This window comes from Heteronotia binoei, chromosome 11, assembly GCF_032191835.1.
Source record: "Heteronotia binoei isolate CCM8104 ecotype False Entrance Well chromosome 11, APGP_CSIRO_Hbin_v1, whole genome shotgun sequence".
Lineage (NCBI taxonomy): Eukaryota > Metazoa > Chordata > Lepidosauria > Squamata > Gekkonidae > Heteronotia > Heteronotia binoei.
In genome coordinates this window covers 78,864,132-78,878,346 of record NC_083233.1, presented here as the reverse complement: position 1 = coordinate 78,878,346, position 14,215 = coordinate 78,864,132, and the positions used below count along the sequence as shown (strand labels likewise).

Sequence of the window (14,215 nt, the reverse complement as noted above, 5' to 3'; positions counted from 1 at the left end):
CACAAACACCTCCCCCCTAAATTCACAGGATCCTCATTGCTGTCAGATGGCCATCTGGCCTCTGTTTAAAAACCTCCAAGGAAGGAGAGCCCACCACCTCCCAAGGAGGAAGCCTGTTCCACTGAGGAATCGCTCTAACGGTCACGAAGTTCTTCCTAATGTTGAGCCAGAAACTCTTTTGATTTAATTTCAACCCATTGGTTCTGGTCCTACCTTTCAGGGCCACAGAAAACAATTCCACACCATCCTCTATAGGACAGCCTTTTAAGTACTTGAAGATGGTGATCAGATCACCTCTCAGTCACAATATGGTGGGTCTTCCATTGCCTTATTCCCCGGAATTCTTATTATTGGATCTTTGGGCTGATTCACTGATAGATAAAACCATCAAAACTTTTGTCTCAACATCGGTTGCTTCTGCTCGCTTGGTTATTGCCAGGAATTGGAAATCCCCCACAAGTTCTTTACTAGGCAATGGGACCAGAAACTCTGGGAACAGTTTTTGATGGGCAGGATTATGCATAATCCATTTTTTGGGGACTCTCATGCGACGGTTCCCTTATCAGGTATGATAAAACATGGAAACCAGTTTTAGAGTTTTTGTGCAATAAGGATACAATTCCCTTTAAAATGTTTTTTAAAAAGACACTCACATAATGGTTGCGTTCAGTTCCTCGATCTCTTCCCGGAGACGCTTGGCTTCCTCCTGCATCTGAGATCTTTCCTGCTGCAGTTTGGCGATGTACTCCACCGTCTTCTGGAGGGTGAGGGCGTGGCTGATCTGTGGCACAGGAAAGAGGGCTCAAACTGAGCTCATCGGCAGGCAAGTTGGTCACCCCCTGCAAAGCTCAGGGCGCCAAAGGAAAAAGGATCAGGAATCACTGGAGGGGTGTGTAGGTACACATACGCCACATTTCTGTGGGAGTGCAGAAACTCGCAGAATGTGATACTGGGCACACTTTCCCAAGAATCGCAGATTACGTTTTAAAAAATTCTACATTAAAAAAAACTGTTTCTATAATGCGTGCAAAGGTGTGCTTCAAAAGGTGTGAGCAATGGCAGGTGGCACCTCAGAAGCCAACCCGGCACAATTAGGGTTAGGGTTTCAGAGTCCCAAAGGATTCTTTGCCCTTCCCACAGCTAAAAAAAGCAGAAGTCTGCAGTATAGTAAGACTGCCAGAACAATTTCTTCTGGTTGCAGAACTCAGATTCCTTGGGGGAGAATTTAGATGATGATGATGATGATGAAGAGCAGATTTATACCCCGCCCTTCTCTCTGAATTACAGTCCCAGAGTGGCTCACAATCTCCTTTTTCTTCTTTCTCCACAACAGTCACCCTGTGAGGTGGGTGGGGCTGAGAGAGCCCTCCCAGAAGCCCTTTCAAGGACAACCTCAGCCAGAGCTATGGCTGACCCAAGGCCATTCCAGCAGCCGCAAGTGGAGGAGTGGGGAATCAAACCCGGTTCTCCCATGTAAGAGTCCATACACTTAACCACTGCACCAAACTGGCTCTCAGTTTGGAATACGCTGGAATACCCACTTCCCCAAATGACTATGAGATGGTACAGTAGGAGAGGAGAAATCCCCCCCCACCCCAAACTGCTTACTGATTTCGAGTTTGCCGACACTAAGGAATTCAGGGTGCTAAAGCCAATCTTGATGTTAAACCTCCGCTTCTGTTCTGCTGAGATATGCTTCATCCGTCGGGTCTGTCCAAATAAAAACAAAAGTGAGCTCTTTGGCCGGTTTTGGCTTTCTGCCTCTTGGATGGCGCAGTTGGGGGTTAGAGGCTGTTGTTGTGTGCAGGGCCAGCCCTAGGGCGCATGGCTCCCCAGGCAGCCTTTCTGCCCACCCACCCACCCTCCCGCGCCGCTCCCCCCACCCCCTCTGCAGCGCCTCCTCCTCCCCCCACTCACAATTTTAATGCCCAGGAATGGGCAGTGAAGCACTGTGCTCCTGGGGCTCTTTATAGGCTGCCCCTCCCCCCCACGATCAGCTGATCGGCGGGTAAGGCGGCCCGGAGGGAAGTGAGGAGGAAGCAGCAGCACAGCGGAGGGAAGTGGGAAGGAAGTGAGGAGGAAGCAGCAGCACAGTGGAGGGAAGTGGAAAAAAAGTGAGGAGGAAGCAGCAGCACAGTGGAGGGAAGTGGGAAGGAAGTGGGGAGGAAGCAGCAGCACAGTGGAGGGAAGTGGAAAAAAGTGAGGAGGAAGCAGCAGCACAGTGGAGGGAAGTGGGAAGGAAGTGAGGAGGAAGCAGCAGCACAGCGGAGGGAAGTGCGAAGGAAGTGAGGAGGAAGCAGCAGCACAGCGGAGGGAAGTGGGAAGGAAGTGAGGAGGAAGCAGCAGCACAGCGGAGGGAAGTGGGAAGGAAGTGAGGAGGAAGCAGCAGCACAGCGGAGGGAAGTGGGAAGGAAGTGAGGAGGAAGCAGCAGCACAGCGGAGGGAAGTGGGAAGGAAGTGAGGAGGAAGCAGCAGCACAGAGGAGGGAAGTGGGGAGGAAGTGAGGAGGAAGCAGCAGCACAGCGGAGGGAAGTGGGAAGGAAGTGAGGAGGAAGCAGCAGCACAGCGGAGGGAAGTGGGAAGGAAGTGAGGAGGAAGCAGCAGCACAGCGGAGGGAAGTGGGAAGGAAGTGAGGAGGAAGCAGCAGCACAGCGGAGGGAAGTGGGAAGGAAGTGAGGAGGAAGCAGCAGCACAGTGGAGGGAAGTGGGAAGGAAGTGAGGAGGAAGCAGCAGCACAGCGGAGGGAAGTGGGAAGGAAGTAGCAGCACAGTGGAGGGAAGTGGGAAGGAAGTGAGGAGGAAGCAGCAGCACAGCGGAGGGAAGTGGGGAGGAAGTGAGGAGGAAGCAGCAGCACAGCGGAGGGAAGTGGGAAGGAAGTGAGGAGGAAGCAGCAGCACAGCGGAGGGAAGTGGGAAGGAAGTGAGGAGGAAGCAGCAGCACAGCCGCTCTTTCAGTGACTCTCTCATCCTTCCCGTCGCTGCTGCTGCCCCAGTGTTATATCCTGAGTGCACCGGAAGGCCGGCGTAGGAGCCGGCAGCCTCTGTGCCACTTTACCCACCGATCAGCTGATCGGTTGGGGAGGGCAGCCTTTAAAGAGCCCCAGGCGTTCCTGGGCATTAAAATTGTGAGGAAGGCAGGGAGGGGGAGGTACTGGGATTTGCCTAGGGGGCAGGCAAGGGCAAGAGCTGATTTCTGCATCCTCACCCCGTCGGTGCCCTAGGCAAAAGCCTAGTTTGCCTGGTGGGCGGGCTGACCCTGGTTGCAGGATACAACGTAGTAGGAGAATTCAAGGCTTTCCCACTTGTAAAGGGATGCTGACGCAGGACACTCCCACAGGGCCAGTTTTTTGCTGATATGGAGGCTAAATGCTGAGAGTTTCCAGGGCTGGGCAACAAGTACACACAGACACACACAGACACACACACACCCTTTAGCGGCAGCAGCTGGTGGGATCAGCATCTCAGGGCCCAGACAAGCCAACCTGTGTGCAACATCCCTTCCTCTGCCCCGGCCCGTCACACACCATGCACAGCTAACGTTTCCCATCCCGCAGTGTGTCAACCCAAGGAAGAAAGGGCCAAAGAACAGACCTTAAAAACAACCACCTGAGGGTCAGCCGTGGTTTTCCCTGAGCAGTTGTTCTGGGGGGACTGGGGACTGGGGCTTTGTTCGGAGGTGCAAGGGGAAGCCTGCCCCGATGGCTGGCCGTCTCTGCCTGGAACAGAGAGAGAAACACACAAGTTTGGTCCAAAGGGAATTCTCTAAAGCAAACCTGTTCTTCAAGCACTGGCTCCTTCCCAAATTAGGGACTCGGGGTATCGATGGATGTTCTGGAAAGGTGGTTTTCTAGGGCCAGTGGGGGGCTTGTTTGCCAAGGAGGCCACCAGTCTTTGAAGGAGGGAGCTGGGGTGTGTGTGTGTTTTTGACTAGGAGACAAGCCTCCACATAGCCGGTTCTGAAGTTCACTGGACAACCTTGAGTCAGTCACTGCCTCAGACTAACCTACTTAAGGGGGTGGGATTGAGTCCAGTGAGTCTCTTGCTTCAGGCCAACATTGCCCCCCCACCTGAATCCACTTGAGAAGGTTGCTGCAGAGACAAAATCTATGTCATCTGGAGACTTTATAGAAAGGGCGTGGCATCCTCCAGCCACATCAGCCTCTCTCTCTCTCTACTTCCCGCCCTTGATGGCCTTGAAACCCCAAAGAAAAACAGGCACAGGCCCCCCAGGAGAAAACAGGCCTGCTGGGTTTGAGGAGGGGGAGCCTGCCCACCCCACCATCCATTTGCAGTACAGAGAACTCCACACGGCAGTGGCCTGGCTGTACAAATTGCCTCGAAGGGTGATGGTCAGCGGCACTGACAAGAACGGGGCGGCCAAACTTGCTTCACGTAAAACCCATATAGAATAAATGTCAGACGTCTGAGAGCCACAAGACATCAATGTCAGATGTTTGAGAGAAGGAAGAAAGGAAGGGAAGGAGAGAGGTGAAAAGGAAGCAACTTTAACTTTAAAAGCACTCTCCAAGCCACTGGCTGGCTGGCTTGAAGAAGTGATTTAAAGAGAGAAATGCCTTCTCCAAGCTGGCCAACAGAGAGGTGGCGGCTTCGAGAGCCACAATCTGTGTGATAGAGCCACATGTGGCTCCTGAGCCACAGTTTGGCCACCCCCTGTACAAGAACATTGAGGTCAGAAGGGGCTTCCGCTGCCTCCCGCATCCCTCTCAGCTGTGCCCCCCACCCCCAGAGCCAGGTGCCTCCAGAAACTTGTCCCATTTTAATCTCTCATAAGACACTTTGGAGACCAGCTGATCGCTAGGCACAGCACAAACCTTTCAATCAAAACCAGACCCAGCTGTTCTGCAGACTGCACTTTGCTTTTCTGGAATGCATTAATTTGGACCCATGAACATACTTGTGAGCAAGGCTTTTGTGTAGAAAAAGCCCAGCAGGAACTCATTTGCATATTAGGCCACAGCCCCTGACATCGCCATTGTTTCATGCAGGGCTTTCCTGTAGAAAAAGCCCAGCGGGAATTCATTTGAGTATTAGGCCACACCCCCTAAACCACTGTTTCACGTACGGCTTTTTTGTAGAAAAAGCCCAGCAGGGATGCATTTGCGTATTAAGCCACACCCCCTGACATCACCAGTTTCACGCAGGGCTTTTTTTGTAGAAAAAGCCCAGCGGGAATTCATATGCGTATTAGGCCACACCCCCTGTCATCACCATTGTTTCACACAGAGCTTTTTTGTAGAAAAATCCCAGCACCAACTCATTTGCATATTAGGCCACACCCTCTGACAGCACCATTGTTTTACAGGGCTTTTTGTGGGGAAAGCCCTGCAGGAACTCATCTGCATACTAGGCCACACCTAATTTGCGTGTTAGGCCAAGCCAGCTGGAACTGCATTCCTGTGCGTTCCTGCTTGCGAGGACGACCAGCCTGGACAGCCCTCTCCCCGTTGCGCAGACCCAGTGAAGTCGATGCACTTCTACCCTTCCTGTGGGGCGGTGGCCTAAGAGACCAGAGCTCTGAGAACAAGAAGACCACGAGCCTTTCCTCCCCGCCCCGGCTACGCAGACTTATCAACAGAGGCCCAGATGGGTGTCCGTTCTACTTACTGGGGACAGGTGAAGGGACTTGGGGGCAGGTTTTGCGGGAGACGGCCTGCTCGCCTTTCACCAAGGCCTCCTGCCTCACACTGGGACAGAAGAGATGTGGAACGGCGGCCGGGCCAGGCTGGGGGCTCGGAGACTGCTGGCCCGGGCTGAGCAGAATGCTGCCGTGGAATTCCGTAGCCTGGGGCGCCTGGGGACAGAGGGCAGAAGGAAGAGAAGGCAAGGTGCGTCTAAGGGACCCTTGACACGGGACTGTCCCCACCCCCCTTCCACTGAGAGGGAAACAGTCTCCGCCGGCTTACTCTGGCCAGTCCAGATGGGGCGATGACCATGCTGGGCTGGGAGATCCTTGTGGCCAAAACGCTCTCTCTCTTCATGGGGGCTGGAGTGACAATCACAGCTCGGGGCTGTCCCTGGAAGGCAGCTGAGAAAGAGAATGGAAGTTAAAACTGGGAAAGGAAAGGGAGAGAAAGGAGGCATCCCAGGGAAGAAGCTTCCGGCGACAGGCCAGGCTGGTGTTCCCCGGCCAACCCCCGATGATGTACGCACAGGAGTGTCAAAACTCATTTGTTATGAGGGTCGGATCTGACATAAACGAGGCCTCGTCGGGCTGGGCCATGTCCGGCTGGGCTGAGCCGTGTCGGGCCAGGCCACGTCTGTACCTATTTAAGATTAGGTAGCAGAGATAACAAACTTTTTAAAGGACAGAGACAAATATGACTAAAGTTTGTTTTTTTAAATTTTTTTACAATAAAACAACCCTTAAAACAATAGCACTTGTTGGTCTTAAAGGTCTTTCTTTGTATTTCTCCCATGAGGTATGGGGAACTGGGCAAAGGAAGCTCTGGCTCTTTCCCTCCCTCCCCAGGGGACCTGGAGAGGAAGGAGCCTCAGCCAAGGGAGAAAATAGAGGCTCTGTAGCTCCTGTGCGATTGGGCGAGCCTGGCAAAGCAAGCTGTGATGCAGAAGGAAGCGAGAGAGAGAGAGAAGGAAGCAGACGAGCCAGTTGCTTGGGGGCCTGATAGGAGCCATCTAGGGGCCTGATTTGGCCCCTGGGCCGCATGTCTGACACCCAAAGATTCAACTCCCAACAGAGTCAATCAGTAGTTCATTTCCCATTTGCAGTGAAGAAAAGATGCCTTTGAACTTCTATGTTTTGCACTGTCATTCTGCAGGAGAAGAGAGGGCTGTGTGGTGCCGACAGGTGGGCAGAGTTGGATCCCAGCCCAGGGCATGCTGTGGGTGACGTGCAGGACATTCGGTGGCCTGCTCAGTTCAATCCAATTTGGGAGCAGGCTAGCTGGGTCAGGAAATGTCTCAGCTCAGGCTCAACCAGCTGTCTTAACCATGGAGATCACACGGTTCTTACCACGTTGGTGTTCTATCAAAATGTCCTGGATAATCCATCTTTGATAAGTGTTAAGCCGTTGCTTTAGAAGCTGTGCGCCGGAAGATGTGACGCTGCTACAGGAGCCTCACGTGGGAGATTTAAACCATTGTAATGACCAGGCTTTCAAGCCGAGCAGCAGCCTCGCAGAGAGAAAGCTGGTCGCAAGGCTGCGTGGATGTGCATGCAATGCACGGAGCACACGGCAGAAGCCCACTCAGTTTGCCAAATCAATGCATGCCGAAGTGGTCATGTGAACACACCTTAGGGCAGGGGTGTTGAACTGACAGTCATCTGCTTCCTTCTCTCTCTCTCTCTCTTGCTTCCTTCTGCATACCAGTTTGCTTTGCAAAGTCTTGCTCAATCACATAGGAACTACAGAGCAAAACCTGTATTTTCTCCATTAGCTGAGGGTCCTCCCTTATAGATGAAGGGGGGGGGAGGAATAGCTTGCTTTGCCAGGCTCTCTCAGTCACATAGCAGAGCTACTGAGCCAAGCCTCTGTTCCTTCTATTGGCTGAGACTCCTCCCCCTCCTGGTCTCCTGGGGAAGGAAGGAAAGAACCAGAGCTTCCTTTGCCCAGCTCCTTGGATCCCGTGGGAGAAATATAAAGAAAGCATCTTTTAGACCAACAAGTGCTAACGTTTTAAGCATGTTTTATTTTAAGGTTGTTCTTTAAAAAAAACAAACCCTGTAATTGTGTTTGGGACCTTTATAAAGTTTATATCTCTGCTATCTCATCTTAAATATGGCCCAGCCCAATATGGCCTGGCCTGACAAGGTGTCATTTATGTCAGATCCGGCCCTCATAACAAATGACACCCTGCCTTAGGGATCCAGAAGGTTTGGTTTCATAGGCAAGAGTGCAGAACGGACCTTTTAACACATATGGCAACAACATAAACATGTTTGGAATTAGCATTTTTTTTTTTAAAAAATCCTCTTTCTTCATTACTCCTTCGTCATATGATCATGACAAGAGGAACGATTCCAGACTACAGGCTGGCCTGATCTGGTAAGGAGGCCAAGACCTTAAGGGCCTCTGTCTGTCTCTGGCTTTCAGACCCATTAATAATTATGCTCCAGGTTAAGAGAAGTCATGTTGTTGGAGATGAGTGCTGTAAAAACTCCTCCCTTGCTTATTTTTTGTTCTCTTAGAAAATCCACCCTTTTTGCTTGTTAAAGAGAGCTAGCTTTTCAAGTAGGTCCCTAAAGTTATCAACAATTGCTAATAAGACATGCGCATTATAATTGTACTCAGTTAATTCAAAGGCCTTTCATGGTTAATGAGAAACTGGTTTTAGTTTTGTTAACCTTGAGACTCCGTTGTAACTTAGATAGAGAAATGTTGCTAATATACAGCTGCTGTTGTTATATACAGAAACTTCTTGCCTAATAAGATAGTATTAAAGACCAGAATTTGAACTTTTCTCTCTTTTCTTTTTCTTCTTCCTTTGTTGTTTGGTGTAGATTAAAGCTATATAGATGTAGTTTTGTATGAGCACAGCTTTGACAGATAAATATCCGGAATTTCCCACTAAACAGTAGGATTACATAGTATATCAAAAAGTTTGCAGACTTTAAAGGTAATATGTACTACTTTGGGGTACTTGCAGGTATAATGAATTATACTTTTTTTTCTTTCTTGATGTAGTAATAAATGTAATCTATTCTTTCATTTTCTGTACCTAATCCCTGATCCTTCCCTCAAACCCCTAATCTTCCCTGTTAAAACTTAATAAAAATTATTTATACCAAGAGAAGCCATGTTGGATCAGGCCAGTGACCCATCCAGTCCAACACTCTGTGTCACATAAGAACATCAGAGAAGCCATGTTGGATCAGGCCAGTGGCCCATCCAGTCCAACACTCTGCGTCACATAAGAACAGAAGAGAAGCCATGTTGGATCAGGCCAATGGCCCATCCAGTCAACACTCTGTGTCACATAAGAGAAGCCATTTTGGATCAGGCCAATGGCCCATTCAGTCCAACACTCTGTGTCACATAAGAACATAAGAGAAGCCATGTTGGATCAGGCCAAGGGCCCATCCAGTCCAACACTCTGTGTCACATAAGAACATAAGAGAAGCCATGTTGGATCAGGCCAAGGGCCCATCCAGTCCAACACTCTGTGTCACATAAGAACAGAAGAGAAGCCCTGTTGGATCAGGCCAATGGCCCCTCCAGTCCAACACTCTGTGTCACATAAGAACCTAAGAGAAGCCATGTTGGATCAGGCCAGTGGCCCATCCGGTCCAACACCCTGTGTCACATAAGAATCTAAGAGAAGCCATATTGGATCAGGCCAGTGGCCCATCCAGTCCAACACTCTGTGTCACATAAGAGAAGCCATGTTGGATCAGGCCAAAAGGAAGAACGTCACTCACCTGGGGCGAGGAAGGCGCTCTTCAGCACTATGGACACCTTTTCCGGCTTGGGAGCAGGCACAATCTTCTGGGGCTTTTTCGGCCGAGTCCCGGCACTAGCCAAGGGGAGTGCGAAGGTTCCCTGGGGCTGCAGCAGAGGTTGCCCTGGGGCAATCGCAGTCTGGAGGGTCAGGTTGCAAGGCACGCCTGCCCCTGGCTGCTGGGTTGCCAGGAGGCTGCTGGGGCTGTGGCTGAAGGTGGTGGCGGGGACATTGTGCGTGGGGGTGGCCGAAGCTGTGTGGGTGATGACGGAGGACTTGCTGAGCCCCAGCTTCGGGGCCTCCAGGGAAGCAAACAAGGGGGCCGGGGAGGACATGCCGGCGTCCAGCGGCAAGGGCACCTGCTGCGGCTGCTGAAGCAGCGGCACCAGTGCTGGGAACGAAGGCAGGAACGGCTGGTGCCCGCTCAGAGGTGGCTCGGCGCCGAAGCCCGGTGTATGCAGGAAGGAGTCTCCGGTCCTCGGGCCCAGGTCAGCGCCGACGTCAGCCAAGCCGGGAATGGTGGAGGCAGGCACTGCGGTGGCAACAAGCCCTTCGCCGAGGTTCACAGGTGGGAGCGAGTTAGCTAAAGGCCCCGAGGACAGCTCTGCAGCCTGGCGAGAGAGAGAGAAACAGTAGGAGGCCCAGGGCTTTTTTTGGTAGCAGGAACTCCTTTGCATATTAGGCCACACACCCCTGATGTAGCCAGTCCTCTTGAAGCTTACTGTAGACCCAGACAGCCAGTTTGGTGTGGTGGTTAAGTGTGCGGACTCTTATCTAGGAAAACTGGGTTTGATTCCCCACTCCTCCACTTGCACCTCCTGGAATGGCCTCGGGTCAGCCAGAGCTCTTGCAGTTGTCCTTGAAAGGGCAGCTGCTGTGAGGGCCCTCTCAACCCCATCCACCTCACAGGGCGTCTGTTGTGGGGGGAGAAGATATAGGAGATTGTAGGCCCCTCTGTCCTTGAAAGGGCAGCTTCTGGGAGAGCCCTCTCAGCCCCACCCACCTCACAGGGCGTCTGTTGTGGGGGGAGAAGATATAGGAGATTGTAGGCCCCTCTGTCCTTGAAAGGGCAGCTTCTGGGAGAGCCCTCTCAGTCCCACCCACCTCACAGGGCGTCTGTTGTGGGGGGGAGAAGATATAGGAGATTGTAGGCCCCTCTGTCCTTGAAAGGGCAGCTTCTGGGAGAGCCCTCTCAGTCCCACCCACCTCACAGGGCGTCTGTTGTGGGGGGGAGAAGATATAGGAGATTGTAGGCCCCTCTGTCCTTGAAAGGGCAGCTTCTGGGAGAGCCCTCTCAGTCCCACCCACCTCACAGGGCGTCTGTTGTGGGGGGGAGAAGATATAGGAGATTGTAGGCCCCTCTGTCCTTGAAAGGGCAGCTTCTGGGAGAGCCCTCTCAGGCCCACCCACCTCACAGGGCGTCTGTTGTGGGGGGGAGAAGATATAGGAGATTGTAGGCCCCTCTGTCCTTGAAAGGGCAGCTTCTGGGAGAGCCCTCTCAGGCCCACCCACCTCACAGGGTGTCTGTTGTGGGGGGAGAAGATATGGGAGATCGTAAGCCGTTCTGAGTCTCTGATTCAGGGAGAAGGACGGGGTATAAATCTGCAGTCTTCTTCTTCTTGCAGGACTGGCTCCATCAGGGGGGCGTGGCTTAATATGCAAAGGAGTTCCTGCTACAAAAAAAGCCCCGGGGAAGGCCAATATGAGGCAAGATTTTTTTGTGCTTCCAAGTTGCAGACGAGTCTAAGAAGGCCCTCACCTCTCCCTAACCGATTCCCCTCCTAACCTTGCACATAACACCACAAAAGCTACAGCCCCCGAACTTTTTTTGCTACCGGCCTTCCTATTAAAATATAACTCTCTCAGTAATTACAGCCCGTGGGAGACCAATAAGACTCAGGTTCAAGTGCTTGGCTTGGCTATTGGGCCGATCTGGGTCAATCACAGTCTCTTTGGGCTCACGGGATTGCCGTGAGGATAAAGCGGGGAATGGAGAGCCGCCTCCGCCTTCCCCGTGAGGGGAAGCTGAGATGCAAAAGCCATTACAAAAACACTTCAGAGCCCTCCGAGAGCCTAAAGGAAATTCACCACTAATTCTTTCAATTTACAAAAGCTTCCTTGTCTGGTTATCTAGAGCAAGGGGTCCCCAACCCCTGGGCCGCAGGCTGGTACCAGTCCGTGGCCTGTTAGCAACTGGGCCGCGAAGTGAGACAGACGTGCTGCACCGCCGCTTTCGTCCTGCTGCCCCTTCTGCCCGCTCAGGACCCGGGCGGACAAAAGAGGCAACACGACCTCGCTCCGAGGTTGCCTCCCTTCGAAGGGGCAGCACGGCAGCGACCTTTGCCTGCCCTTCATTTAAAGACCCCCATGAGGGGGGGCAGCGATGGGGCATGCACGTGAGGGCAGTAAAAACCTCAGCATCACCCCCCACCGGTCTGTGGAAAAATTGTCTTCCACGAAACCCCAGTTCCAAAATGGTTGGGAGCCACTGATCTAGGGGACATTTTCCTACCCACCACAGGTGACCGCAGCTAGGAATAATACTAAAAGCCACGCGCCTCCTCAAGCTCACCTTCCACACAGACGCTTGAAGTAAAAATGTGCAATTATCCCAACTAGATAGCAACACTCCCTCTAAGCTGTGGAGTCTTGTGAGCAAGAATTCTACTTGGTGAGCTACTGGTATTAAAGCTGTGAGCTGCTGCATCGATTAGTTTGCCCTGGGGCCATTTTTCCTGAGCTGAGACAAAAAGGTGTGAGCTGGAGGCTAAAAAAATGTGAGCTGGCTCACACTAACTCAGCTTAGAGGGGACACTGTCCAATAGTGATAAGCAATGTTTCTGTCTTCTAGAAGCTGCGGAAGACGATAAATTTGAGGCTCTGCTGGCTCAGAGTTACACAAAAGGCATGTTTCAAAATCAGATAACTGAAAGAAGCCTACTGCAAAGTTATAAAAAATATCGATCTGTTAATAGCCTAACAGCCAGAGATCTTACACCCTCATGTTTGATGATGATATTGGATTTATATCGGACTAATAGCCCACCCTATACTCTGAATCTCAGAGCGGTCACAATCTCCTTTACCTCCCCCACCCCCTGCCCCAACAGACACCCTGTGAGGTAGGTGGAGCTGAGAGAGCTCTTACAGCAGCTGCCCTGTCAAGGACAACTCCTACAAGAGCTATGGCTGACCCCAGGCCATTCCAGCAGCTGCGAGTGGAGGAGTGGGGAATCAAACCCGGTTCTTCCAGATAAGAGTCCGCGCACTTAACCACTACACCAAACTGGCTCTCTCTGTCTGTGGATCCTCCTTACCTGGGAGGGGTGGCTGCAGGAGACTCCCATGACAGTGCTGGGAGCCGGAACGGTGGGGATGGCGTAGTTATTGGAACGGTTGAATGAGAAAAGATCTGAAGAAAGATGGGGAAAGTTGTGCATTACTGACCCTGGCTGTCCTAATTCACCTTCCAGATGTATTTCGCTAAATCCTTGCATTCTCGTTAAAAAAAAAATTAAACTTTCAAAAACAATATGCGTGCAGTCAAATATTCACAAAATACTTAACCCTTTAAACCCCCCCTCCCTCAGACAAAAACCCTATATTAACACATCTATACCATTCTCCCAGGATCATACTCAGACAGGCGAAGTTCGAGAGGTCGATACGACAACAAGACAATATGATCAAAATAAAAAGCTGCGTAATAAACTCCCTACACAGAATACACGTTGACAAGAGTTCAAAAGAGTTCAGCTTATAGAATGCACGGAATGCACAGGGTGAACTAACTTCCCAAAAAAGGAAGGGGGAAGGGGAAAAACAAACAAACAAAACCTTATATACACAATAAAGCCAAAATTCAATAGTATTCTGATAATAAAGTGGAAAGCCTTCATGGCAAATGGAGGGGGGAGGGAGAGAGAGAGGTTAAAGAAGGGGCCTCTCTTTCTCCAGAGTGGGATGGGGGGTGGGTTGTGTCAGCCCACAGACCATCTTGTGGGGTTCTTTGGACTGTGGCGCAGTCCCGCGGCGCAAAGCGGTAAAGCTACAGTACTGCAGTCCTAAGCTCTGCTCATGACCCTGCGTTCGATCCTTACATCAGCTTGGTTCTATGAGAGTGTTTAGAGATTTTAGAAAGGAAGATGAGGAAATAATAGCAATAACTGTAGCTGGCATCATTCTTCCTTTGGTGTCCAAATATAATTTTGAAGCTGACACCACTGTTGAAGATTTTCTAAAAATTGAAACAGAGAAATAAAAAGCACCCGGGGGTCTTCAGTTGGACTTCATGGGCTAACAGAACTTCAGCGTGGAAATGGATATTTATTAATGTTTGAAAATTGCCTAGTGTCGGCCATAACAGTTGTTATAATTGCTGCTACGTTAACTGCAAACAAACACCAAGAGTGGCTGAACGGTCAGAACTCTTCTTTAAGGAACTCCCTTGGTTAGCACAGTTCTCACCACTCAACCCAAAACTGGGAAGCTCTCTTCAATGACAGGATGTCTCCCATTAGCACAACTACCTCTTTCTGAATTTCTAAAGTGCGTAAAAACACTGTCAGTAGACAGCGGCGCTGTAACATTGGCATAAGAACGTAAGAGAAGCCATGTTGGATCAGGCCAATGGCCCATCAACATTGTTTCACACAGAGGCCAAAAAACCCCCAAGTGCCATCAGGAGGTTCACAAGTGGGGCTAGAAGCCCTTCCACTTCCCGCCCCCCCACTCCCAAGCACCAAGAATACTGAGCATCACTGCCCCAGACAGAGAGTTCCAACAATACGCTGTGGCTA

General features: G+C 51.2%; 1 protein-coding gene across 1 annotated transcript in view; it reads right to left on the bottom strand.

Annotated features, from left to right (window-relative positions):
• The window catches only part of MLXIP (MLX interacting protein), a 76,682-nt gene that overhangs the window by 14,417 nt on the left and 48,050 nt on the right, over positions 1-14,215 (bottom strand). Inside the window, exons 8-14 of the mRNA XM_060249167.1 lie at positions 12,734-12,828; positions 9,397-10,027; positions 5,924-6,045; positions 5,625-5,811; positions 3,591-3,715; positions 1,609-1,710; positions 654-781 (exon numbers count right to left, since the gene is read on the bottom strand). Of these exons, the coding sequence (XP_060105150.1) occupies positions 654-781; positions 1,609-1,710; positions 3,591-3,715; positions 5,625-5,811; positions 5,924-6,045; positions 9,397-10,027; positions 12,734-12,828 (1,390 nt within the window). The remainder of the gene's footprint in view (positions 1-653; positions 782-1,608; positions 1,711-3,590; positions 3,716-5,624; positions 5,812-5,923; positions 6,046-9,396; positions 10,028-12,733; positions 12,829-14,215) is intronic.